Here is a 26,590-nt window from a genome sequence, read left to right on the forward strand (position 1 = left end):
TCCACACAAGCTCCATCCACACAAGCCCCACCCACACAAGCTCCACCCACAAAAGCCCCACCCACCCAAGCCCCACCCATACAAGCTCCATCCACATAAGCCCCACCCACACAAGCCCCACCCCCTGCACACCCCCACCTTTGACCCACCCCCACCCTTCCCCACACACACATGGGGAGGGGAGGGGAGAGGGATGGGGGGGTGGTGGGTCATTGTGGGAGCGCACCTACCCCCCAACCCTAACCCCCCCTTTACATTCCCTTTATTCATTTTCTTGTAATTCAAAATCAGATAATTATAAGGAAAGCATTTACAATAAAACAAAAGTAATAACATTGAACAAAATCTTCCTTCACAGCAGTCTGATGGTTTGTTTTGGTTTTGAAACTCAACAACATATTCTGTTCAAAACAAAGAGTGAAGAACAATTAGGATATACAAAGATGATTATATTATGATATTAATAAAATAAGAAATATAACATTTACCTCCAGAAGATAGTGTCGTGTCAGATTCCTCCAGAAGATTAAGTTGTGTGTTTGGTTCATCCAGACAGGTGTTTAAACTGAAAAAATAATAACAATTATAATCTATCTTTAATTCCAGCAATCTCTGTGTGTCTGTCTGTGACCGCTGTTTCTCAACAACCACTGGTCCGATCTAATTGAAACTTGCCAGCTATATTGCTGGGGACCTGAGGATGTGCTTTTTCAAGGTTTGATATTAATTGGACAAGTGCTTCCCAAGTTATGGCCATTTATTTACCAAAACAATGACAGGGTACATTGCTGCATAGGCGTGGCCGCGTTCCCCATTACGGGTTACAACGTACGGACTTCTAGATAGTGATGACTTCGTGTATTCTCATAATTTCTCGATTTCTTATGCGCATTTAGAGACAAACACAATGCCCTAATCCAGTCGTCATTTACGAGAGCGAAGGAACGGCCTGTGTGTTTGTTTGAAAGTTTTTTTGTTTGTTTCTTTTTTTGCACATACTGCCACGCACATACGGGCATGCGAGAGTGAAGGTACGGCCTGTATGGTTGTTGTTTCTGGCACGCGGTTTGAAAGTTTTTTTTAACGTATGGGCATGCGAGAGCGAAGGAACGGCCTGTGTGGTTGTTGTTTCTGGCACGCGGTTTGAAAGTTTTTTTTTTACGTACGGGCACGCGAGAGCGAAGGAACGGCCTTTGTAGTTGTTGTTTCTGGCACGCGGTTTGAACGTTTTTTTAAAAAAATTTTTCACGAACGGCCACGCACGTACGGGCACGCACTAGTAATAATAATAATAATGAGTCAAAGACAGAGACAGACACACACACACACATATGCACACACATACACTTATACACACATACACATATACACACACACACGCACACACACACACACACACACACACACACACGCACACATATACACACATATACATACACACACACGCACACACACACACACACACACACATAAACACACATATACACAAATACATAAACACACATATACACACAGAGACAGACAGAGGGATAATGTCTCACCTTTGACTCGACTCATTTAAGGTAAGTGGACGTGAGAGAACTTCTTGCCAGCCAACAAAAATGTTATTCAATTCTCTTCTGAACGATCGAATGTCTTCAAGGAAGTCATTCATTTTTAGCCACTCATCGTGTAATTCAAAGGCCTCCTGTTCTAGATCAGTTATCAACAATGTTATTTTTGGGGACAACCTGTTAGAAAAAGACATCCAATAATTATTGGTTGTATAGTGATTTAATTCTGTATAAAACAACAAATAATGAATTGGGTTAAGGATCTTACCTGTCATCTTGTGAAAACGATTGATCCACAAGGTCGGATAAATTATCTGCACAATCCATTCCCGAAATAAAACAAAACTCGGCACACAAGTTGGTTTAAATAGCCTCCTGTTGATGACATAATGGGAGATTACACAACAATGGGTTTTTCACGGTGTGTCCCACATAGGAAATGACCAGAATTTTTTTTGGCTTGGTTCGGGCAAGGCGGCTTGGCTGACTCCAGACTAACTCATTTTAACACGAAAATGAAACAGCTTGCTTTGAATGATTTTGAGAAAACTTACGTTTAAAAGCTGTTTTAACTTGCTTTTCGCTAAACTTTGTTCTGTTAGTGTTCTGATTATTTAAGATATAACCATGAGAGACATGGGCACAGAATACTTCCTCATTTTCACAGCACGACTGTGCTCTTAAAGGCACTTCCCCATTTTACAGAACCGAAGGAGGGATCGTGAACTTCCCTTTCTTTCGTGCTTGAAGAGATAAAGTGAATATACTCGATGGAAATGAATGTGATAAGAAAATTAAGTTATTCCCTAAAGTAGAACATGGGCAAATATTGGTTGGTTCGCTCTTTGAGTGGAATGAAAATATAAAAGGACTGTGAGTATGTTGGGGGAAGAAATGCTTTAATCAGTAAGTCTCAATCTTTCATAGTCTCAATTTTACATTTGCTTGTATGGGAGGGAAGGGGATTGTTGGGGAGAAAATCTCCTACTTTGGCCTTTTGGGGCTTGAGTGAGAAAGATTTTCCCCTTTTCCCCATTCATTTGAATGGGTGTACCAGAAGCCCCATTATATATATATATATATATATATATATATATATATATATATATATATATATATATATATATATATATATATATGCGCTATCGGATGCTCAGGGCACTGTGGGCAGGGGCATTGTCATGGTGGAGCACTCAGGTGTTGTTCTACCACAGATCCCTCCTATTGTCCCAGACTTATCTCATGAGATGCCGGAGGATCTCCTTGTACATGTATTGATTCACTGTTTGACCCTGTGGTAGAAACTCTCCAAGTGGACGTAGCCCTTGATATGTATGTATGGATATATATATATATATATATATATATATATATATATATATATATATATATATATATACATATATATATATATATATATATATATATATATATATATATATATATATATATATATATATATATATATATATATATATATATATATATATATATATCTATATATGAATATGTATGTACGTATATATATATATATATATATATATATATATATATATATATATATATATATATATATATATATATATATATATATATGTATATATATTTGTGCAGGTCGTATTGTCCCAGTTCAGCGAAATCATGCATTAAAGTTGATGATTAATCTTCTTAAAATATGAAGCTTGGTGTTGGCTTTGTGGTTGTTAGTGACTGGCTTGGGATCTTTGTGTCCTGTGTTTGAGCGCCATTGGCCGCTGAACTATTGCTCTGCATTAAAAAGGTGCAAAAACAGATCCCTGCAACTACAGACCAATCTGCCCGCTCCCAATCATCAGCAAGGTCATGGAATCCATCATCACTTCTGACATCAAATCCTTCCTCTTCTCCAATGGCTTGATTTCTGACCATCAATTTTGATTTAGACCAGGTCACTCAACCCTGCACATGCGAGTTCTGCTTTTCCAACAATGGATGGAGATGCTCAATGCCAATCATGAGATCAGGGCCATCTCCCAAGACATATAGAGCTTTCTATGCAGTCTGGCATCCCGCACTGCTCACCAAACTCTCTTCTAATGGGATCCCAGGCAATCTCCACTCATCTGTGACCAGGTCAGGTCAGGTCAGGTCAGGTCAGATCTGTGACCTGATACAGGTACCATGTAAACCTGTACTAACCTGTTCCCTGGTCGGGTTGTCGGCGACTAAACGGTCTCCCCCACCAGGTTTTCTGATGAGGAGGGTGTTTGGATATGGACACCCAGCAGGATTAAAAACAAAACCTGTCAAAGGGCGGAGGAGCTCCTTGTGAGCCAAGGGCCATCCATATCTCATGCCCAACTGTGTCTGCGGACGTCCTCCTGCAGTTGGGTTACTTTTTGATTAGGAGGTTGGTGGCAGGATTTGCACTCCGGTCACTGTAAAACCCTTCATTCCGCAAAAAAATCTGAAAACCCACTCCGTGGGAGTACCTGCTGTGCAGCTTCCCTTCGCAGGGCAGCTCACCGGATGGCGGGATTGGGGCAAAGCCTTCGGGACCCCCAATCTTTGATGAAAGGAGGGAAACCACGGGGTAACCTCCCTGCGTCAGATTGCGGGAGAGTGTGTCGGAGTGGTGCTGAGGTGTCGTTCACCAGACGGCGGTCTCCTTGGGTTTACCTGAGGCGATTACTTTCGGGTGGGTGCCTGGAATGTCCTATCCCGAAGAGAGGGTGATCACCTGTCTCTGTTATCATCTGAGCTCAAGCGTTTGGACATCGGTATTGCAGCACTCTCTGAGGTTCGGAGACCGGATTGCGGCGAGATAATGGTGGGTGGTTACACCGACTATTGGTCTGGTCGCTCTGATAGTTACCATACTCAAGGAGTTGCTGTAGCTGTGTCCAATAAGCTGACCCCAATGATAATTGAGCTAACACCGGTCAATGAGCGTATTATGAGATTAAGGATTCGTCACTCCTTAGGTGTCATTTCCCTGGTCTCTGTCTATGCTCCGACTGAGGCGAGTGACCTCACCGTGAAGGACGCATTCTACGCCACGCTCGAGTCTGTGGTTGATCAGTGCCCCAGACGAGATACACCTCTCGTCTAGGGGGATTTCAATGCATCGACTGGAACTGATAGGGATGGTTATGAGACGCGTGTTGGTCCCCATGGGTCAGGAACGATGAATCAGAATAGCACTAAGTTCCTTGACTTTGCAAGAAGTCATGGACTGAGGGTGGCTGGTTCATGGTTTCAGCGCCCACAAGCTCATCGCTGGACTTGGTATTCCAACGCTGGCAGTGTGGCAAAGGAGATTGACCATGTCCTCGTTGACGGTCGCTGGAGGATGATCCAGAACTGCAAGGTCTACCGGAGTGCTCAGTTCCTCAATACTGACCACCGGCTTGTTGTAGCAACTCTAAAGCTGCACCTTAAATCCTGAAGAATGGTACCATCCCAGCCTAGGCTGGATGTTGGCAAGCTGAAGGATGAGAGAGTAGCTGAGGAGTTTGCGAACAGGCTGAGTGGACACTTGGGGGGTCTGGGTGCTTTGGGGGGTCCTGAAGAGTTATGGATTACCTTCAAGACCACCGTCCTTGATGTTGCCGGTGGATGTCTTGGAGCTCACCGCAGGGCAAAGAAGAATTTTGTCTCTCAAGGGACACTGGATACCATTGACCAGAGTCGCAGGGCCAGGCTGAATGGCAGAGCTGAGCTGTTCGGGGAGCTGAGGCGTAAAACTGTACGTGCACTAAGGGTGGACAAGGAGGCCTATGTGCGAGGAATCTGTGAGGGGGTCGAGCATCACCTGTGGACAGGTGATTCTCATCCCGCTTACAGGAGAATTCGCGCATTGCGTTCATCCAAGCCCATCCCTCGGAGCACTGCAGTTAGAGCAGAGAGTGGTAGGCTCTTAACAGAGGAGTCTGAAGTGAAGGCCCGCTGGGCCAGTTACTTTGAGCGGTTGTACCAGGCTGATCCACCAGCTGTCGAGTTGGACGTCAATGGTGTTACAATCCCTGTTGCTGACCCTCCAATCAATTGTGGTCCACCTTCGCTTGTGGAAACACGGGCTGCGATGAACCGGTTGAAACAGGGTAAAGCTCCAGGGATCTGTGGCATCCATGCTGAACTTCTCAAGGCTGGTGGAAATGCTGCACTCATGTCGTTGCATGCAGTTTTGTGCTCTGCCTGGAACACAGGCATCATCCCAACTGACTGGAAGAGAGGCCTTGTTGTCCCTCTCTGGAAAGGGAAGGGTGATCGCCAAGACTGCAACAACTACCGAGTGGTGACGCTGCTCTCAGTACCGGGCAAGGTCTTTGCTCGGATAATTCTTGATAGGGTTCGCCACCATCTGCTTGAGCACCAGCGTCCAGAGCAGTCAGGCTTTACACCAAAGAGGTCAACGATTGACCGTATCCTTGCTCTTCGTGTCCTCACCGAACGCAGACGAGAGTTTCGGCAGGGGCTGCTTGCAGCCTTTGTCGATCTCTGTAAAGCGTTCGATTCAGTGAATCGGGATGCCCTCTGGAGGATTCTTGGTCTTCGTGGGGTGCCACCAAAACTGATCGATCTGATGTCTGAACTCTACTCTGGTACTGAGAGTGCTGTGAAGTATGGTGGTACCATCTCTGACTTATTTCCAGTTGTTACTGAAGTTCGTCAGGGGTGTGTACTGGCCCCCACACTTTTCAGCACTTGTATGGACTGGATTCTAGGGAGGATGTCGGAAAGATCAAGTTGTGGTGCATCGTTTGGGAATGTCAATATCTCAGACCTTAATTTCGCAGATGATGCAGTCATCTTTGCGGAGACTTTAGATATCCTTTTGGGAGCCCTCGAGGTGCTGAATGAGGAGTCGGAGCCGCTGGGATTACAGGTTTCTTGGGTCAAAACTAAGATCCAGGCTTTCAATGACATCTTGGATGCTGCTGTCCTGTCTGTGTCTGTTTGTGGTGAGGATGTTGAGGTCGTGGAGAGATTCACTTACCTTGGCAGTGATACTCATGTCTCTGCTGGCTGTGAGTCAGAGGTCAATCGACGTCTGGGTCGGGCCTGGGGAGTCATGGATTCACTGGATCATGGGGTGTGGCGCTGCCGGTACCTGTGCGGGAGGACGAAAGTCCGAGTCTTCAGGTCCTTGGTGCTTCCAGTCTTGCTCTATGGGTGCGAGACTTGGACTCTGACCAAGGATCTGAGACGGAGACTTAATTCCTTTGGTACCAAGTTTCTTCAGAGAATCCTTGGCTATCGCTGGTCAGATTTTGTGTCCAACGAGCAGTTGCTGAGAGAGACTCGGATGAGATTTGTTACCTGCATGGTCCGTGAGTGTCAGTTGCGGCTGTATAGACATGTGGCTCGTTTTCCTGACTCTGATCCTGCTCACCAGATTCTCTCAGCGAGGGAGTCTCGTGAGTGGAGGAGGCCAATGGTCCGACCATGGTCCTCATGGTTGCAGCGGTTTGACCAGCATCTCAAGGAGATGGGGATGGGCCTGGCATCTGCCTGGGGGAAGGCCAGACAGAGGCCCCTGGAGTAACGGCGGAAAGTCGATGCAGCGACGCGCTGTTCTGGCACATGCTCCCATACCTGACCTGACCTCCACTCATGGCTCGTGGACTTCCTCTCCTGTCGTAGTCAACGCGTGCCTCTTAATGGAATCCTCTCATCTCCTCTTCCCTTTCAGGCTGGAATTCCTCAAGGCAGTGTTCTGGGCCCTGTGCTTTTTCTGATTTTCATCAATGATCACTCTGACTCTCTGGAAAATCCTCTTTATCTCTTTGCTGATGAATCCACCCTCTGCCATACCATCTCTCTTCCTTCTGATTGGCAGGCAGCAGCTTCTCCATTCTTCGCAGACCTGGATATAATCACAGCTGGTAAAACACTTCGAATATGTCTTTTAATCCTAACAAATGTCACACTCTCACCATGTCTCTCTGAAACGACCATCTGGAACCCCTCCCCCCTGCCCCCATCTACTTTCTCAGCAATCCCTTTGAAGTAGTTCTTTCATTGAAGCTTTTGGATCTCACTGTATGCCACGATTTTTCCTGGGAAAGCCACATCTCCAAGTTGACCTCCAAAGCCAGTCGCCTACTGGGCATCCTGCGTCATGCAAAGCCCTTCCATGGCACATTTGAGTTTCTAACAATTTACAAAGCTTTAATCCAAAGTCTGATGGAGTACTGCTGCCCCCTCTGGGGTGGTGCTCCTGCCTCACACCTAGCTCAACTTCACGCTGTGGAAACCAAGGTAGTGCTCCTGCCTGACACCTAGCTCAACTTCACGCTGTGGAAACCAAGGCTTTTAGGATCATTGGTATCCCCCATGACGAAGCTGAGTCTTTTGGTTTCTCACTCTCTCACCAGAGGCAGGTCGGTAGTTTTTTCTATCTTCCACTGTCTCCTCTCTGACCTCCCCCCACCCCCCCCCCACTCTGTCTGTGATCTATCCCCCCTATATTTCCTCAGGATGCTCAAGAATCACTGCTCACCTTCACTCTTTCATTCCTCTTTTTTCCCCGCCTCTGGAACAAACTCTCACGCTCTCTTCAATCCCACTCCACCCTCCAAACCTTCAAAGCAACTGTTCACCACCATCTCATATCTTCCCCCATCCAAAATCTTGATCTTTACTAACCCTGTTAATGCACCCCAAACCCACCTCCTTCAAATTCCTTGTTTTCCTTCCTGAATGCCCCTGTAGTACCATCTTGTTTACGCCATGAACCACACCCCATCCCTCTCCTTTCCACAGATATCCGATTATCTTTGTTCCCCATTATTTTGTTTCCCTCTCCCACACCTCTTGTGTCCTGCCTTTTTATACAGTATGTTTCTATGTATTAGCTCTTATATGAGCCTCGACTTCGTTTTTTTTTTTTTACACCAACACCAGGTGGGGTTCACTCAGCTTGTCATCCTTCCGAGGTCGGCAAAATGAGTGCCAGTGTACTTGATATAGGGGCACAGCATCAGCGGCAGAGTCGCTCCCCAACAAAATGATAGCTACCCAGCAGCCAAGCTTCCATGTGCATGAAGAACAAGATTGAAATACTCTCCATGTAAATGTTGTCCTATAGCGCCAGCTAGTGGATGCCTGTATTTCAAGTCATAAGAAAATGCACCATTGATTAGCCATCTATTCCATTGAGACCATACTCTGTGCAGAGTGTTGGTGCTGCCGAAGCAGTCTCCTTGGCTATTGCATATAATCCTGGACCACCAGGTCCGACACAGGACCACCAGGTCGCCACTCCAACACAGGACCACCAAAGGAGCATAAAGTCGCTGCCATCAAATTATCATCTTTTCGGAGCACCAAAGGATAGAATATTGGGAGAATCAACCTGTCTGTAAGGAAGGGTTCTTTGCTCGTGAATGTAATTACTAGACATTGTTGTGTAACAGAGACAGAACAAGATAATGTGTGAAAAACGCTTGTTTTAGGCAAATAAAACCGTTTTTGCATAAATAAGATTTCTTGTATAAAATGTGCTATTTTGCTTATTACAAGCTAAAATACACAATATTTGATTTTAAAATACATGGGTTAAGCAGACTGATCACTGATGAGTCAGGAGGTATAAAGAGCCAGAGAGACTACTTTCGAGTTCGGAGATTAGATGGGAAGTTGGTTAAGGATGTGAAAACAACTGGTGGAGAAGGTTGTACCTTTCAGCATCGGCTGCTTGTGTGTGATGTAAAGTTAGGTTGGAGCGGGGAAAAGAGGAAACCTTACGTCCCAAGGAGAAGAGAATGGAAACTAAGAGATCAGAATGTAAAGGAACATTTCTATCGGGAACTTCTGGAAATGAATCTTGGAAACCCTATGGTAGGAGAGGATGTGGAGAGTTGTTGGAACTCTTCAAAAGATGGGCTGCTACGAGCTACTGATAAGACATGTGGTTGGTCGAAGGGCCCAGCTGACCTGAGGATACATGGTGGTGGAATAATGAGGTGGATATGGCGATTCAAGAAAAAAGAAAACTGTTTAGGATTTGGAAAAGGGAGGGATAAGGAGGAATACTTAGTAGCTAAACGTAGGGCAAGAAGGGAAGTTTACAAGGCTAAAAAATTAGTTCAGGATTCTCTTTCAGGTGTGATAAATAATGTAGATAGTAGAGGGGAGATATTTGAGATAGCAAAGGCAAATGATCAGTCAAAATAAGGATCTCATAAGAGAACAATGTGTAAAGGACGACATGGGAAATGTAGTGGTTGACCATGGGGAGATTAGAAATGCTTGGAGGAGTTACAATGAGCACCTGCTAAATGAGGAGTTCCCTTGGAACAGGGATATTCTGGAGGCAGTAGAGCCGGTGCAGGGCCCACCACCTGAGATAAAGAATGAATGGGTGAACAAAGCCATCAATGAAATTAAGAATTGTAAAGCGTCAGGCACCACTGATATTGTTGCAGAGATGCTGAAGGCATCTGGTGAAATTGAAGTGAATTTAATCAATAAATTTATAAATGCAATTATAAGGGAGACATCTATCCCAGATGATTGGTTGAAGAGTGTAATGGTGAATATTTATAAAGGGAAGGGCGATGCCTTAGTTCAGAGCAACTATAGGGGTCTGAAGTTGCTGCACCATGGAATGAAAGTGGTCGAGAGATTCTTGGATAAATTGATGACAGTGTTAATATGTATACATGAAATGCAATTTGGTTTCATGTCAGGAAGGGGCACAATGGAGGGAATTTTTATAGTTTGGCAATTGCAGGAAAAATATCTGGGGAAGAATATACAACTGTACTTTAGATTTGTGGATTTGGAGAAGGCATTCAATAGGGTGCCTCACGAAGTGGTGCAATGGTTCATGAGAAAGTTTTGTGTGGAGGATTGGTTAGTTAGGGTAGTCATGGCAATGTATGATGGCCCAAAAACCTGTGTGATGGTAAATGTGGTGCAGAGTGAGGATTTTGAAGTGAGAGTGGGTGTTCATCAGGGGTCAGTCTTGAGCCCAATCCTGTTCATTATGGTTCTTGAGGCTATATCACAGGAATTTAGAGGAGGCTCACCTTGGGAACTCTTGGATGCTGATGAGCTGGTGCTGATAGCTGACAGTGTGGAAGAGATAATGGGCAAATATATAGTATGGAAGGAGGGTATGGAGGCCAGAGGACTGAAAGTGAGAACAAGGAAAATGAAAGTACTGATTAGTGGTGCGGGAGAAGGAAGTGTGGAAAAGAGAGGGAGCTGGCCCTGTGCTGTCTGTAGAAAAGGTATAGGTAGCAATTCAATGTTGTGTAAATCCTGCAACTGCTGGGTGCACAAGAGGTGTAGTGGAATCAGCGGTAGATTGCAGGTGGTTCCTGACTTCAAATGTGCTGTTTGCACAGGTAAACAAGTGACTCCAGTTAGAGCGGAAAGCTTAGTTTATGGGGATATATCCCTGGAATGTGTCAATAAATTCTGTTACCTTGTTGATATGGTTAGTGCAGGTGGAGGCAGAAGTGAATGCAAGAATTGGAGGTGGCTGGAGGAAGTTTAGGGAGTTGATACTCCTAATGACATCGAAAGGGACCTCTCTCTGATTAAAGGCAAAACTGGATGCAACTTGCGTTAGAAGCGTGATGTTGTATGGCAGCGAAACATGGGTGATCAAAAAGGAGGATGAACGGAGGTGTGAACGAAACGATCACATCACACCACACCACAATTGCTCAACCCACGACGAGAACAACACTGCTACTGATATGGATCACACACTGATATGGACAAAGATTAAAATTTGTGAAGCACGATATGCACAGTTCCAAAGCAGTCTCGACATGCATGCGCGTGCACATTCATTGTTCCTTTGATGCAGCTCTTGTTGTTCTGTGTGACAAAGGGTGTTTTTAAAACTTAAGTGATAAAGAAAATTAAGAACAAGAAACGAAGCACTCCTTTCATGTCTTCAGACGCAATAGGCAGTTATCCTTGCCTCCTTGACTAGGGGGCACAATCCTGGATGGGTCACTACTCTGACACAGGATACTCGAAAGACCTTCTTCCCAGCAAGCTGGTATTCATTCTGCTGACCTCAGAAGGATGACAGGCTGAGTCAACTTACCTGGTGTTATTTTTATGGTACAACAAGGGCTGAAACTCAGGATCCTAAAATCTGAAACCAGCCATCTTAATTTAGGAAAATGCTTCGGAGTTGTATTTGTGTGGTGGTCTTTCAGTGCCTTTCAGTGTCCGCTCATGGTCCCATTCGGTGCCTTCCGGTGATAAAGATACACCTGATTGAAGCTGTCCTCTGATTGGGTCATGGTGGTGGTGGTTGGATGGCAGCTTAGCTGCCAGGGTAGCTATCATTTCTTGAATCGCGACTGTGTCGCTGATGCAGTGCCCCTCTACCAGTACACACACTGGAACTGGTGCTCATTTCACCGACCTCAGAAGGATGACAGGCTGAGTCAACCCTCTGATGTATTAATTCAGCAGCCGGCGGGGTTTGAACTCAGGACCCTCGGATCCCAAGCCGCCACCCGAACCACTGAGCCATAACCAGGCTTATTGGTTCATGATTTCACTTTTCTGCATGTCCAACCAACAACACATCAAGTTTTACAATCAATTTTACCATAAAGCTTTATTTTCGTTTGTTGCTAGTTACCTGATGTACAATCATGTGGCATCAACTGAGCTTCATTGTGCCAAGTATTTTATTGTTGGATACATTGCACAGTGCCCAAAATCGTGGACCTCGGAGGTCTGTTTTTCAACAGATGTTGAACTTGCAATCAGAGACAGCGTGTTGTTATCTGTTGTTTAATTTGTAAACAAAATGGAGGCTCATATGGAAGAGTGAGAGGACAAAGGGTAAAAAGGCAACAAACTCACAGTAACATTGTGGGTTGGGATGTGAGATAACATGAGCAGGTGGTGTGTGCACCACCTGCTTGAGGAACTGGAGGGAAGAGCGGCATTTGAACAGCCTCAAAAGTCAGAAGTCTTTCCACAACTGAGAGAAAAAGAGTAGTGGTGTACTGTAAGCCTGGATTTTGGGAGTTTCACCAGGAGTGGTTACTGGAAGAACGCATGCATCCCGAGAAGCTGGAGAGGGTCGTGGGGCTGAGTGAGCAGAGGGAGCCAGACTGGAGATTTGGCTTCGCAGACCTGTCTCTGACTTCGAGTTAAGTCGATGTTTCGGACTGGGAGGAGAACCTCAATATATGCATATTCTCCTCTGAGCTGTCGAGCCTGGGTTGGAATCTTGACACAGCTATAAACGGTCGCACAGGTGTTTCGCAAGCATGGCAATACATCAATGTGCGCCTTTTATCAGAAGGACGTCAAGCCAGGTGTCCCGTCTGCTAAGTTTGGAGTGCTAAACATTAGTTATTGGACGTTAGAGATCCCACAGTGTACTTCGCTAAGAGTAGGTGAGTTATTGCCAGACCCTGAATAAATGACAAATTCCTGCCTGGACTCTGGGTGGCAAGTGGTCTCGTCTTCCTGGAGGTTCCTTCACACAAGGTTACACTGCTTGCTATCTCGGAGTGTGGTTTCTGGCTGAGCAGTAGCTTCTGCACTGCAAATTGACCAGGTGGTTCACATGTTTCATGCAGTCTTATTCAGATACGACGACCGACACACAGGTCGATCGATGTCTGTTATGGTTATTGCGATTTTTATTTCTTTCTCAGATGTAATTCCGTGACATTTGTGGGAAAATCATCTGAAACTAGACTTGCACTCGGTGGAGTGCATACCTCCGCCAGGCTGAACAGGTTACGTTTTGTGTCCCACTGATAGGCGGGATTCTGGATCCGGACATGAACCAAAACGAATCAGATTGTTCTTGGCACTTACCCAACTCATCCACCTCGTTTCGTCTGAATCCGTCCACAACTTTTTGAGATGTCATGCTATATATCGTTTTTGGCCCGATCTCTCATTGGTGAAGAATCAATTAAAAATCTTAGTCTCCATATCTTCACCAAAATCTAATCAATTCATCCTTTTCACACATCCAACCTGTGCAAAAAATTTAGTCTGAATCCATTCATAACTTTTTGAGATATCCTGCTCACACACAAACAGACAAACAGACAGGAGTGAAAACATAACCTCTGCCCACTTTTGCTGGCGGAGCTAATTAAACACAGGGACAATACCCCTGGAAGCAGCTCGATAAAATAACCAGGGAACCACTGGTAGGCATAGATGACCCACAAAATATGTAATAAGAAAGTAAATACCTGTGGATGTTTTTTTTAATGTCATGAACAAACTTTGGTATATCACGGGTGATAAAGGTTGTGGTCAAGTTTCATAGAAATTGTGTGTGGTTTCAGAGAAGAAAGCAAATACAAATTTTGGGGGGCAACCCCCCTTCCACCCCGTTAGACCCCGATTTTTTTCTAATGGCATGAACAAACTTTGGTACACCATGGGTAATGAAGGGTGTAGTCAAGTTTCATCGGAACTGTGTGTGTCGTTTCTGAGAAGAAAGCAATTTTTTCTTTGGGTGGGCAACCTCGCCCCCCCCAACCCCTAAACTCTTTCTGTAGACCCCCTCAAACTCCGATTCTTTTCATGTGTTGAACAAACTTCGTTGTGATCAAGTTTCATCAGAATTGTATGTGTTGTTTCTGAGAAGAAAGCAAACACCTTTTTTGGGGGGGGGGGGCAACCCCCTTGGAGCAACATTATAAATGGTTTATTGACATGACATTACAATCACTATTTTTAGCGAGGAAGCTGATATTTGGACATGACAGTGACCAAGTGATTTGGCTATAAAGGGAATTTTTGATTTATTGTTTCATCAATTAATTATTCATTTTTTTGATGACATTTCAATTCATTACAATTGTTGGACAGTACAACGCTCCTTCGCAATTCCGACTGCATGTTGCTGCAAGGTTGCATCGCTGGGCGCCGAAGGTACCCCGGCGATATCGCGCGCCCAAGGTACCCCGGTGATATCGCGCGCCCAAGGTACCCCGGCGATATCGCGCACCCAAGGTACCCCAGCGATGTCGCGCACCCAAGGTATTTCGGCGATGTCACGCTCCCAAGGTACCCCGGTGATATCGCGCGCCCAAGGTACCCTGGCGATGTCGCGCACCCAAGGTATTTCGGCGATGTCACGCTCCCAAGGTACCCCGGCGATGTCGCGCGCCCAAGGTATTTCGGCGATGTCGCGCGCCCAAGGTACCCCGGCGATGTCGCGCGCCCAAGGTACCCCGGCGATGTCGCGCTCCCAAGGTACCCCGGCGATGTCGCGCTCCCAAGGTACCCCGGCGATGTCGCGCGCCCAAGGTACCCCGGCGATGTCGCGCTCCCAAGGTACCCCGGCAATGTCGTGCGCCCAAGGTACCCCGGCGATGTCGCGCGCCCAAGGTACCCCGGCGATGTCGCGCTCCCAAGGTACCCCGGCGATGTCGCGCTCCCAAGGTACCCCGGCGATGTCGCGCTCCCAAGGTACCCCGGCGATGTCGCGCTTCCAAGGTACCCCGGCAATGTCGCGCGCCCAAGGTACCCCGGCGATGTCGCGCTCCCAAGGTACCCCGGCGATGTCACGCTCCCAAGGTACCCCGGCGATGTCGCGCTCCCAAGGTACCCCGGCAATGTCGCGCGCCCAAGGTACCCCGGCGATGTCGCGCTCCCAAGGTACCCCGGCGATGTCGCGCTCCCAAGGTACCCCGGCGATGTCGAGCTCCCAAGGTACCCCGGCGATGTCGCGCTCCCAAGGTACCCCGGCGATGTCGCGCTCCCAAGGTACCCCGGCGATGTCGCGCTCCCAAGGTACCCCGGCGATGTCGCGCTCCCAAGGTACCCCGGCGATGTCGCGCTCCCAAGGTACCCCGGCGATGTCGCGCTCCCAAGGTACCCCGGCGATGTCGCGCTCCCAAGGTACCCCGGCGATGTCGCGCGCCCAAGGTACCCCGGCGATGTCGCGCTCCCAAGGTACCCCGGCAATGTCGCGCTCCCAAGGTACCCCGGCAATGTCGCGCGCCCAAGGTACCCCGGCAATGTCGCGCGCCCAAGGTACCCCGGCGATGTCGCGCTCCCAAGGTACCCCGGCGATGTCGCGCGCCCAAGGTACCCCGGCAATGTCGCGCGCCCAAGGTACCCCGGCGATGTCGCGCTCCCAAGGTACCCCGGCGATGTCGCGCGCCCAAGGTACCCCGGCGATGTCGCGCTCCCAAGGTACCCCGGCGATGTCGCGCGTTGAAGGATTTGTTATTTATTTGACATGGCCATGGGGTCGGTGTACTTTGAATGTACCGCTACTTGTATGATTTATTTTTACAGTCATCAAATAACAGAGGGTAAACCGATCATAAACATCCGACTCCTTGCGTATACCACCGATGAAACCACCTTCCGATGAACCGCCAAAAGTACAATAAAGGAGTGAAGAAAATGGAGGTGTAACAACAACTCAGACACAAGTCCACGACTCGGACAATATCCTTACACACCAAACGGTCCGTAATCGGAATTCATGTCGAAGACGTGCGAGTGGAAGGAAAAGTGAAAGAATGAGCGAGGAACCTTTGTGAACGATTGACGGAATGAATAAGTGAAAGATAAAGGAATGAGTGACGGGAAGCGAGCTGCTTAGCTCCCCCTGGCGTGAAGGTGCCGCGTTTATCGTGATGGCGGGACGTGCGGCGGGCTGGCGGCCCCGCAGCGACTCTCGCGGCTATCTGGGCCTTTTTGGCGCCTTCTTGCAGCTCGTGCTCATGCACTTCCTCCGGGGACGGGTGTCCGGCCAAGGTGAGTCGGCGGACGGTGATCGGCCGTCTCTCGTGCTTCGCGGTTTCCACGCGCGGACATGCGTCGCCTCGTCGGCCCGTGCCGAGTCCCGCCGTCCTGTTCCCTTTATTCTCGTCCTTCACCACAATGCCTTGTTACCATTTTCGCGCGAATTACCCCTTCACTCCACCGAATCGGTCACTTATCTCCTCAGTATTCCTGAGAGGAATTGAATGAAGGGTCTTTTGACTTGATACTCCAGGAGGTTGTCGTGTTAACGAGTAACGGAGTTAACGTTTGGTTATTTCGCTTGGAGAGTCGGCCTAGGGACGTTTATTCTGGTTATTATTTAAATTATAGTTTTTTTTATTGTTATTGTTGGTTTTACCTCAGAAGGAGAAAGGCTTTGTGCTTCATTTCTCATGGTGTAGGCTGTTAGGTTGTGTTTACTGTCTGATGTTACATTCTCTCCCAATTCCAACCCTTCTCCCTCTTCCCTAACCCCCAACCCCCCCTCCCCAAATGTGTTTACTGTCTGATGTTACATTCTCCCCAATTCCCTCTTCCCTAACCCCCAACCCCCCCTCCCCAAATGTGTTTACTGTCTGATGTTACATTCTCCCCAATTACAACCCTTCTCCCTCTTCCCTAACCCCCAACCCCCCTCCCCAAATGTGTTTACTGTCTGATGTTCCATTCTCCCCAATTCCCTCTTCCCTAACCCCCAACCCCCCCTCCCCAAATGTGTTTACTGTCTGATGTTACATTCTCCCCAATTACAACCCTTCTCCCTCTTCCCTAACCCCCAACCCCCCTCCCCAAATGTGTTTACTGTCTGATGTTACATTCTCCCCAATTCCATCCCTTCTCCCTCTTCCTTAACCCCCAACCCCCCCTCCCCAAATGTGTTTACTGTCTGATGTTACATTCTCCCCAATTCCAACCCTTCTCCCTCTTCCCTAACCCCCAACCCCCTCCCCAAATGTGTTTACTGTCTGATGTTACATTCTCTCCCAATTCCAACCCTTCTCCCTCTTCCCTAACCCCCAACCCCCCTCCCCAAATGTGTTTACTGTCTGATGTTCCATTCTCCCCAATTCCCTCTTCCCTAACCCCCAACCCCCCTCCCCAAATGTGTTTACTGTCTGATGTTACATTCTCCCCAATTACAACCCTTCTCCCTCTTCCCTAACCCCCAACCCCTCCCTCCCCAAATGTGTTTACTGTCTGATGTTCCATTCTCCCCAATTCCAACCCTTTTCCCTCTTCCCTAACCCCCAACCCCCGCTCCCCAAATGTGTTTACTGTCTGATGTTACATTCTCTCCCAATTCCAACCCTTCTCCCTCTTCCCTAACCCCCAACCCCCCCTCCCCAAATGTGTTTACTGTCTGATGTTCCATTCTCCCCAATTCCAACCCTTCTCCCTCTTCCCTAACCCCCAACCCCCCCTCCCCAAATGTGTTTACTGTCTGATGTTACATTCTCTCCCAATTACAACCCTTCTCCCTCTTCCCTAACCCCCAACCCCCCTCCCCAAATGTGTTTACTGTCTGATGTTACATTCTCCCCAATTCCAACCCTTCTCCCTCTTCCCTAACCCCCAACCCCTCCCTCCCCAAATGTGTTTACTGTCTGATGTTCCATTCTCCCCAATTACAACCCTTCTCCCTCTTCCCTAACCCCCAACCCCCCTCCCCAAATGTGTTTACTGTCTGATGTTACATTCTCCCCAATTCCAACCCTTCTCCCTCTTCCCTAACCCCCAACCCCTCCCTCCCCAAATGTGTTTACTGTCTGATGTTCCATTCTCCCCAATTACAACCCTTCTCCCTCTTCCTTAACCCCCAACCCCCTCCCCAAATGTGTTTATTGTCTGATGTTCCATTCTCCCCAATGCCAACCCTTCTCCCTCTTCCCTAACCCCCACCCCCTCCCCAAATGTGTTTACTGTCTGATGTTACATTCTCCCCAATGCCAACCCTTCTCCCTCTTCCTTAACCCCCAACCCCCCTCCCCAAATGTGTTTACTGTCTGATGTTCCATTCTCCCCAATTACAACCCTTCTCCCTCTTCCCTAACCCCCACCCCCTCCCCAAATGTGTTTACTGTCTGATGTTCCATTCTCCCCAATTACAACCCTTCTCCCTCTTCCTTAACCCCCAACCCCCCTCCCCAAATGTGTTTATTGTCTGATGTTCCATTCTCCCCAATGCCAACCCTTCTCCCTCTTCCCTAACCCCCACCCCCTCCCCAAATGTGTTTACTGTCTGATGTTACATTCTCCCCAATGCCAACCCTTCTCCCTCTTCCTTAACCCCCAACCCCCCTCCCCAAATGTGTTTACTGTCTGATGTTCCATTCTCCCCAATTACAACCCTTCTCCCTCTTCCCTAACCCCCACCCCCCTCCCCAAATGTGTTTACTGTCTGATGTTCCATTCTCCCCAATTACAACCCTTCTCCCTCTTCCCTAAACCCATTGCCCCCACTCTTGCCCATTATTGTTATCAATCCCACGTGGTTTCTTTTAGCGTTCTTTGTTATTGTTTATAAGAATCGCTTCTGTGACGTCGAGTTTTTTAAATACCTTGTAAATGACGGTGATGGGTTCAGTAATTCCCTGCCATCTGGGTAGATCTTGATAAATTAATCGGGTCTTGGTTGTCAAGGTGGAGACGTCCGCAGTGCGCATGAACTTGCTTTTGTTGATGGTTGTCGCAGAGTTCCAGGACGATTTGGCTTTGATGTTCCTTCCAAAGAGCTGCTTCCTCCGAGACGCGGCGTCTCTCGCTGCTGTTGTACCAGAACGGTAGTTTTAGGATCGGATCCCAGTGTCAGATTTGAAAGCCAAGATTTCTGATCATGCTGTGCCTTTGAGTCGAGCTGTTCCAAACAGTGTCTTTCGACGTGATTACTGGAATGGCTGGTGGGTGATCTTCAAGCGATGGGACATTTTGGGGGCAATTGAGGCGAAGGGAGGAGGGGAAGGGACTGTGCACTTCTCGAGCCTTTGTGTTAAACTTTGGAAGAAAAAAAAGCTTCCAAATCGATTAAAAACAGAATCTTGGTGGCATGTCAAGGAAAAGCACTTGAGATCCCTTGAGACCTGGGTTCTTGCCGGACCTTGTTGCCGAGACCTTTATCATTCTGCCTGAGCTCCTTACCTCGGTTGGAAAGGCATGATATTTTGGACTTTGAAATATCTGACCTTTTGTGACCCAGTCTTCGACTGGGTTGATTTTTCTAAAGAGCTTGTTGGCTGTAGGGGTGTGAGTGGGTTGGGGCTGTAACTTGTTGAAGTTTTTATTTATTTATTTATTTCTTATGAGTGCCTCAAACGTAACCGAAAATGCTAAAGTGTTGTCATGTGTTTGGCTTCAATGTAATGCTTGCATATCCAAAACTGTGTTCCTTTTGCCCTGAGTAATGTTTATATACCTTTTGTTTTTCAGCCTCCGTGCAAACAGAAGGACACTTTGAAGCATGGCCTCTGCAGGAGAGTGGCTTTCTCGAGGTGGGTGCACAGAGCACTGTTATTAATAGCTCTAAAAAAAAGCAGTGTGACCAGGCCATGTCCTTCTTGTTGATGGGGGGATTCGTGTTTATTTGGCAAGTAGCTTTCCTGGCAAGGGCACTTGCTTCACCCTGAAGATTTTGGCATTTGCACAACTGCCAATGTGAAACTCACCTGCCGCTGTTCGGTTCTGGAAGTTCTTTCAGATTTGTCTTCCTCGTCCTATTTCCACATTTATCTAATGAGTGCACAGATGATGCATTTCAACCCTTTTATTTTTTTTATTTTTCCTTCTTGTGCTCACCTCTGAGCAACAAAGTATATTTATAACCAAGCTGTTATTGCTGCACATGGTGAGCATTTCCTCGCAATAAAACAAAAACGAAACGGATCGTTCTGTTCTAACAGATCATCCCTTTTCTTTTGTTTTGTTTTTTTTTTCCCACCCCAGAAGTGTGATTGCTCACTTCCCAGGGTTTGATTACATTTCATTATATTTGGCCTTTCTTTCTGATTGCAAATTGGTAATTTCCGTTGTTGATTTCCACTTTGTTTTCAAGGGAGTTGGAGCAATCCAATTCTCCTTGCCAACAAAGCTTCTGATTTGATATTGGATATATGCAATGGCTTTTGTGATGGTGTCTGTTTGTTTTTGTTTTTTTTTTAAGGAACAAGTCTTGTCGCCCTTTCATTTTTCTACATCAGTAATTGAGTTGTTGTTGTTGTTTTTAGGCGATGTCCTTACAGAAGTTTTCAGTATTGCATCACAGAAGGTGAGATGACACTGTCGTGGAAGATTATAAAATCTTGTTGTGCTGTTGCATTCATCACTGTTTCTATCATAAGGTGATTGTGAAAGAAGAAGAAGAAGAATATACCTCAACTTTTGGACCATATTTTTGTTTCACTTTTATTTCCAAGCAAAGCACATTCATTAATCGTTGCTGCGTGGTGGTCCTTTTGGTCTATTTTTAGTTGGTTACCTCGGATAACATGTTCTTGATGTTCCTTGCGTGCGTGCGTGCGTATTTCGTTCCTCTGCTATGTTGCCTCCGCTCTTCATTGAGCCTCGATAATCTTAAAGGGAGAGGGAATAACATCTGGTGTTCGTGGAGTTTGCTGAATTATTATTCTGTATCCATTTTGTGTTTAACAAAAAAACAAAGGTATTGTATTTGTTTGTTGCTTTTCACACTTTTCTTATTAGGGTACCCAGTCAAATGGACTGGGTCACCCATTGTTTTTCTTCTGTTTATTTATTATTTTTCTTCCACCGGCAATTTGCGGGCTGTTTCGCTTTAAAAATCATTTTCTCAGCAACGGTAAGTCCGATCGACACGAAATTTTCACCATAGTATGTATCCTTTTTGATAGCATACTCAATTGATAAATGTGACGTCATGGGTCACGTGGTACGAGCACCATCTTGAAAAAAACGATAAACTTTTGACCTCTGAATCTCTGAAACAGTGAATTGGAAAAATTTTTTCGCTTCATTCATTTTAATGAACTCCCCATCGGGAACACGGGTGATTTTTCGGTCATCGGTGAAGCGGTATGCCGGTGAAAATTAGTCAAGTACAACGCTGCATAAGAAAAATCTCAAATTTCTTGAGCATCATCTACACAATAATTCACCACAGAAAAACAATATTATGATGGCATAAGTAACTTGGTTTGGCAGCCATCTTGTTTTGAATTTTTTTTTTTAATCTTCTTCTCCAGAATGGCTGGACAGATTGAGGTGAAACTTTACACACACATTTCCCATGACGTCCTTTTTTCAAGTTTGTTGATTTCTTATTGATTGGTCACATGGTTTGGTGGCAATCTTTAATTTACCCGAAAAACTTCAAACATCTTCTCCAGAACGGCTGGTCAGATCAAGGGGAAACTTCACATACCTATTGCTCACGAGTTGTGAATATAAGTTTGTTACTTTCTAATTGATAAGTCACATGGTTTGGCAGCCATGTTGGATTCAAGAAAAATATAAAATAATGTTTTCTCTGGAATAACATAACCTATCGAAGCGAAAATTTGCAACTATCATCTTCCATCATGTCTGCATACATAGTAAAAATTATGATGTCACAAGTAACATGGTTTGGCAGCCATCTTGGATAGAAAAACACACCTTATCCGATTAACACGAAACTTCACACACGTATTCCACTTGAGGATTGGAGGCAAAATGTAAATTTATGATGCCGTAGGTCACATGGCTCGTCAGCCATCTTGGATTGAAGATTAATAAATTTTAAAAATCTTCTTATCCAGAATGGCTGGACAGATTGAGGCAAAATTTCACACACACTTTCCCCAGGACATCCTTTCACAAGTTTGTTAATTTCTAATTGATAGGTCACATGGTTTGGCGGCCATATTAAATTTACCCTAAAACCTTCAAACATCTCCAGAACGGCTGGTCAGATCAAGGGGAAACTTCACATACGTATTGCACACGAGCAGTGAATTTCAGTTTGTTAATTTATATTTGCCCGGTCACATGGTTTGACAGCCATGTTGGATTCAAGAACAATATTAAATATTGTTTTCTCTGGAACCACTTATCCTATCGATGCGAAACTTTGCGACTATCATTTAAGTCTCATGTCGTATCAAAGGCGGACGTCTGGGTACCCGGTCATCACTGCCAGCAGTTATAAAGTGGCAGTTCTAGTTCTTTTTCTTTTTCCGCTGGCAATTTGTTGGTTCTTTCGCTTTAAAAATTATTTTCTCAGGAGCGGTAAGTCCGATCGACACAAAAGTTTCACCATAATATATATCTTTTTTGAGAGCATATTTAAGTGATAATTATCTCATATCTCATAAGTGAATTATGAGAGCATGTTGGATTTAAGAAAAATATTAAATAATGTTTTCTCTGGAACCACATAACCTATCGAAGTGAAACTTGGCAACTGTAATCTTCCCTCATGCCTGCATATACGGTAATAATTATGACGTCACATGTCACAGGGTTTGGCAGCCATCTTGGATAGAAAAACGCACCTTATCCGATTAACGCGAAACTTCACATACATGTTCCACTGCGCGATTGGAAGCAGAATATAAATTTATGATTTCATAGGTCGCATGGTTCGTCAGCCATCTTGGATTGAAAATTAATAACTTTAAAAGTCTTCTTCTCTGAAACGGCTGAACAGATCGAGGCGAAACTCCACCGGTATGACCGACTCTCCATGACGAATAAAAAGTTCTCACCACCTTTTGATGTACGACACATTGTTTGGCAACCATAGTGGATTGAAGGAAACTATTAATTAATGTTTACACTGGAACTACTGCATCAATAAATGTGAAACATCAGAGTTATGATCGAACAGTCATGTGGAATGAAGGTTTGAAATTTCAACTCGATCGGGCCCAAGGTTTGGCAGCCATGTTGGATTGAAGGGGAAATATTAATTAATGTTTACTCGAGAACCGCTGTGTCAATATATGTGAAACTTCAAAATTATTATTTAGCCCACATGTGAAACATAGTTTTAAAATTTCAACCCGATCGGCCATGCGGTTTGGCAGCCAGAATTATTTAATTATTTGAATTTGAGAACTTTTAGATTTTTTTTTCCAGACTGCTCACTTGGTTGCACCTGCATGCGTTTGAGGGTAAAGGAACAGCAATTCAATTGATACCGACTGTCCCCAGGAAAAAGGGCTGACTGCATACGTAATAAATGGATTGAACACTTTGTGCTACCCGGTTCATAACTCGTCAGTCCTGCGCTGTATCGAAGCAGGGCTGTATTTGTATCACTCTTAAATAATGTTTTCTCTGGAACCACTTATCCTATTGAAGTGAAACTTTGCGACTATCATCGACAGTCTCATGTTTTATCAAAGGTGGTCGTCTGGGTACCCGGTCATCACTGCCAGTAGTTATAAAGTGGCAGTTCAAGTTTTATTTTATTTTTCATTCTTCATTCATTTTTTCCATCATTCTCTGTTCTTTTCTTTTTTTCCTCATTCTCTTTATTCATTCTCATTCTGGCTTTTTCTTCTCTTTCATCTCTCTTGCTCTATATTCCTCTCTTTCATTATCTATCTCTCAGTAGAAGTGAATTCTTGCAGAAATGTTTCTGAAAGGCTCACTTGGCTGCGCCTGGATGGGTTTGAGGGTTGTGGAGTAGTGGCTGAAACCCGAATCCTATCCAGGTTCCTCCTGATGACTCCATCTTTCCTCTTTACTTCTTCAGGTTCCTTCTTGGTCTTCCGTTTCATTTATCACCTCCGCCACCGAAGGTGGACCGAAGTTATGTTTTCATCCCTGTTCGTCTGTCTGTGAGCAGGACATCTCAAAAAGTTGTGGATGGATTTGGACGAAACTTAGTTCACAGGTTGGGTGTGTGGCAAGGATGAATTGATTCGATTTTGGTGAAGATCAGAATCCAATAAATTTTATATTGATTCTTCGCAATTGAGAAATATGGCCAATAATGATATATATAGAGCACGATATCTCAAGTTTTGGACGGATTTTGACAACATTTGGTGGATGAATTTGGTCGGTGACAATAACAAGCTTATTAGATTTTGGTTCAGTTCTGGATCCAGATCTGGCTGATCAGTGGAATATAAAACGTGAACTGTTCAGCTTGGTGGAGGTATGTGCTCTACAGAGGGCGTTCTTGTTACCTCTGCCACTGAAGGTGAAGGAGGTTATGTTTTCACCCCTTTCTGTTTGTTTGTTTGTGGACGGATCCCAATGAAATTTTGTGGACAGGCTGGGTGTGTGACAAGGATGAACTGATTCGATTTTGGTGAAGATCCGAATCCGACTTCTAGAAATTTTTTAAGTGATTCTTCATCATTGAGAGATAGGGCCAAAAATGATATATGGCACGATATCTCAAAAAGTTGTGGACGGATTTGGATGAAACTTGGTGGACAGGTTGGGTGTGTGACCATGCCGAATTTATTTGAATTTGGTGAAGATCCGAATCCGGATCCGGCTACTAGAAATTTTAAAGTGATTTCCACCAATGAGAGATGGTGCTCAAAAGTGATGATATTCCAAAAAATGTATTGGGCCAGATATGTTCTCGTGTATCAGGCATTTACAAGGTGGAGGTGTGCATTCTACCGAGTGCCCTTCTCCTTATTAATGCCATTGCAAGCCGGTTATACCTCCATAAAGTTTGTGGAGTCTGATCTTATTTGTTTTCTCAGCAAACCTTGGCATTTCGGTGGTTTATTTGTCATTCAGTAATCTTACATCCTTACTTGTCATGGAGTCTTTTAGCCATGCGGTTTCTTTATAACCTCATGGGCTTGTTGTCTGATTTCCTTGCCTTTGTGGTAGCTGTGGTTGGCTGCTGCTTCTTCAGCTGATTTACCTTTTTTGTGAGGGTCGGGTAGGGCAGAGACATTTGTGTATTGAATTGAAGATTGTGGAAATACAAAGTGCTTATGTTGTGGTGGGCGAGTCGTGGGTTTGCTTCCACCTTATTTGAATTTGCACTACATGGAAACTTCGAAGCCCTACCCATTGCGTATTCCATCTGCAACGCCACAGCGGGAGCTGAAGGTTTACCACAAAACTGTGGCTTTACCATATTGTTCCACATCCCTTCAAGGAAAATGCTTTGCAGGTTTGCGTCAGACATGCATGCTTTTGGTATGTAAATATAAACACCAATGGTAGGAATTGGCCAAAGCAGAGATGTGTGGAATTGGACTGGTAACCTTTTTAAAGCCGCATGGGCCTCTCCCTGCAATACCAGAAGCTGGAAGTGTGAGCCACAGTTTTTCTCACTCTGTTCTCCTGTTCATATGCCCTGCATTAGAAGGCGATGCAGTAATTATTTGTTTTGGACGCTGGCCATGGTGTGCCGAAAACTGTGCCACCATTAAAGGGAAAAGGCGCATCTCTTGCACAGTAACCTTTTCTTAAAGCGACGCCAAAAAGCAAAGGATAAAATCTTCCACCGCTTGAAAGTTGTGAAGGATCATTTATTTGTGCAATGGTTCTCGCTGTTGTGTTCTTTTCCTGGTCCCACCACAGTTTCCCTCTATCTTGTGCACAACCGGTTCAGCTGTTGTCCGATTGCACCATCCCTTAAGTGCCTTGCTGAAGCCTCTTGCCTTGGTTGCTTCTGCAGTGGTTTTGAAATGTGTTGAGCAAATCTTGACAAAAAACAAAGAAGAACTTGCCGTGTTGATGGCAATTGTAAAACTCCAAGTATTTAATGAACATTATTTGTTTTTGCCATCTTTGTTCACAAGTTTGTCACAGGTGACATTTAACTTTCAGTGTTACTGCTGCCGCCTAGTTTACTATAGACGAGCCTCAACTGGTCAGTGTTTGCTTCATGCGAGATGGAATTTTTAGTTGGCTGAGGCTTGCGGTTCCTTGTGCCTCCATGAACCGTCGCCTGTTGGCAAAGATAACCAGTGTGTGGTCTATTGTGTGACGAAGCAAGAGCTGGCGTAGTCGAACTCTGGCCAGCCAGTCTGTACATGCAACGCTAGGAAAAATGTTTCATTGGCCTTTTTATATGAAAGTTCCTCTTTTTTTTTTCTTTTTTTTTTATATGTTTTAAATTGCTTCTGCTGTTAACTTGTAAACATGTACATTTTCTGTTTCCTGTGTTGCCTTTTTACTAATATTATGCATTTAAATATTGTGGTGTGTTCTGCTCTTTCCTCCCTCCTTCCCCATCTCTCCCCCAAACCAAAGTAGTCATTTTGCTGAAAAGGAAATGAGGGAATAAAGCAAAGGGGGATTGGAAGAGGAAGGTGGATTGTAGGGGGATATTTGGACCTTGGAGGGGGTTGAGGGTGTTTGGGGAATTG

General features: G+C 45.4%; 1 protein-coding gene and 1 long non-coding RNA gene across 5 annotated transcripts in view; one reads left to right on the forward strand and one right to left on the reverse strand.

Annotated features, from left to right (window-relative positions):
- Positions 1-265: 265 nt before the first annotated feature.
- On the reverse strand, positions 266-19,022 carry LOC147014573 (uncharacterized). Its single transcript, XR_015050807.1, has 3 exons — positions 18,842-19,022; positions 489-565; positions 266-401 (listed from the first exon to the last, which is right to left on the reverse strand). It is a non-coding gene; the product is annotated as an uncharacterized LOC147014573 (long non-coding RNA).
- TMEM131 (transmembrane protein 131) overlaps positions 16,113-26,590 on the forward strand; it is a 211,876-nt gene continuing 201,398 nt past the window's right edge. For 2 of the 4 annotated variants that reach the window (XM_085852639.1, XM_085852640.1), the window contains exons 1-3: positions 16,113-16,274; positions 19,707-19,768; positions 20,501-20,541. In XM_085852639.1, the coding sequence (XP_085708765.1) occupies positions 16,154-16,274; positions 19,707-19,768; positions 20,501-20,541 (224 nt within the window). In that variant the 5' untranslated portion in view covers positions 16,113-16,153. Of the gene's footprint in view, positions 16,275-19,158; positions 19,181-19,706; positions 19,769-20,500; positions 20,542-26,590 lie in introns of those variants that run through there. The other 2 variants (XM_085852641.1, XM_085852642.1) reach the window with 2 other exon arrangements.

Source organism: Eptatretus burgeri, chromosome 13 (genome assembly GCF_056783735.1).
Source record: "Eptatretus burgeri isolate ZD-2024b chromosome 13, Ebu_testis_v1, whole genome shotgun sequence".
In the NCBI taxonomy this organism is placed as follows: domain Eukaryota; kingdom Metazoa; phylum Chordata; class Myxini; order Myxiniformes; family Myxinidae; genus Eptatretus; species Eptatretus burgeri.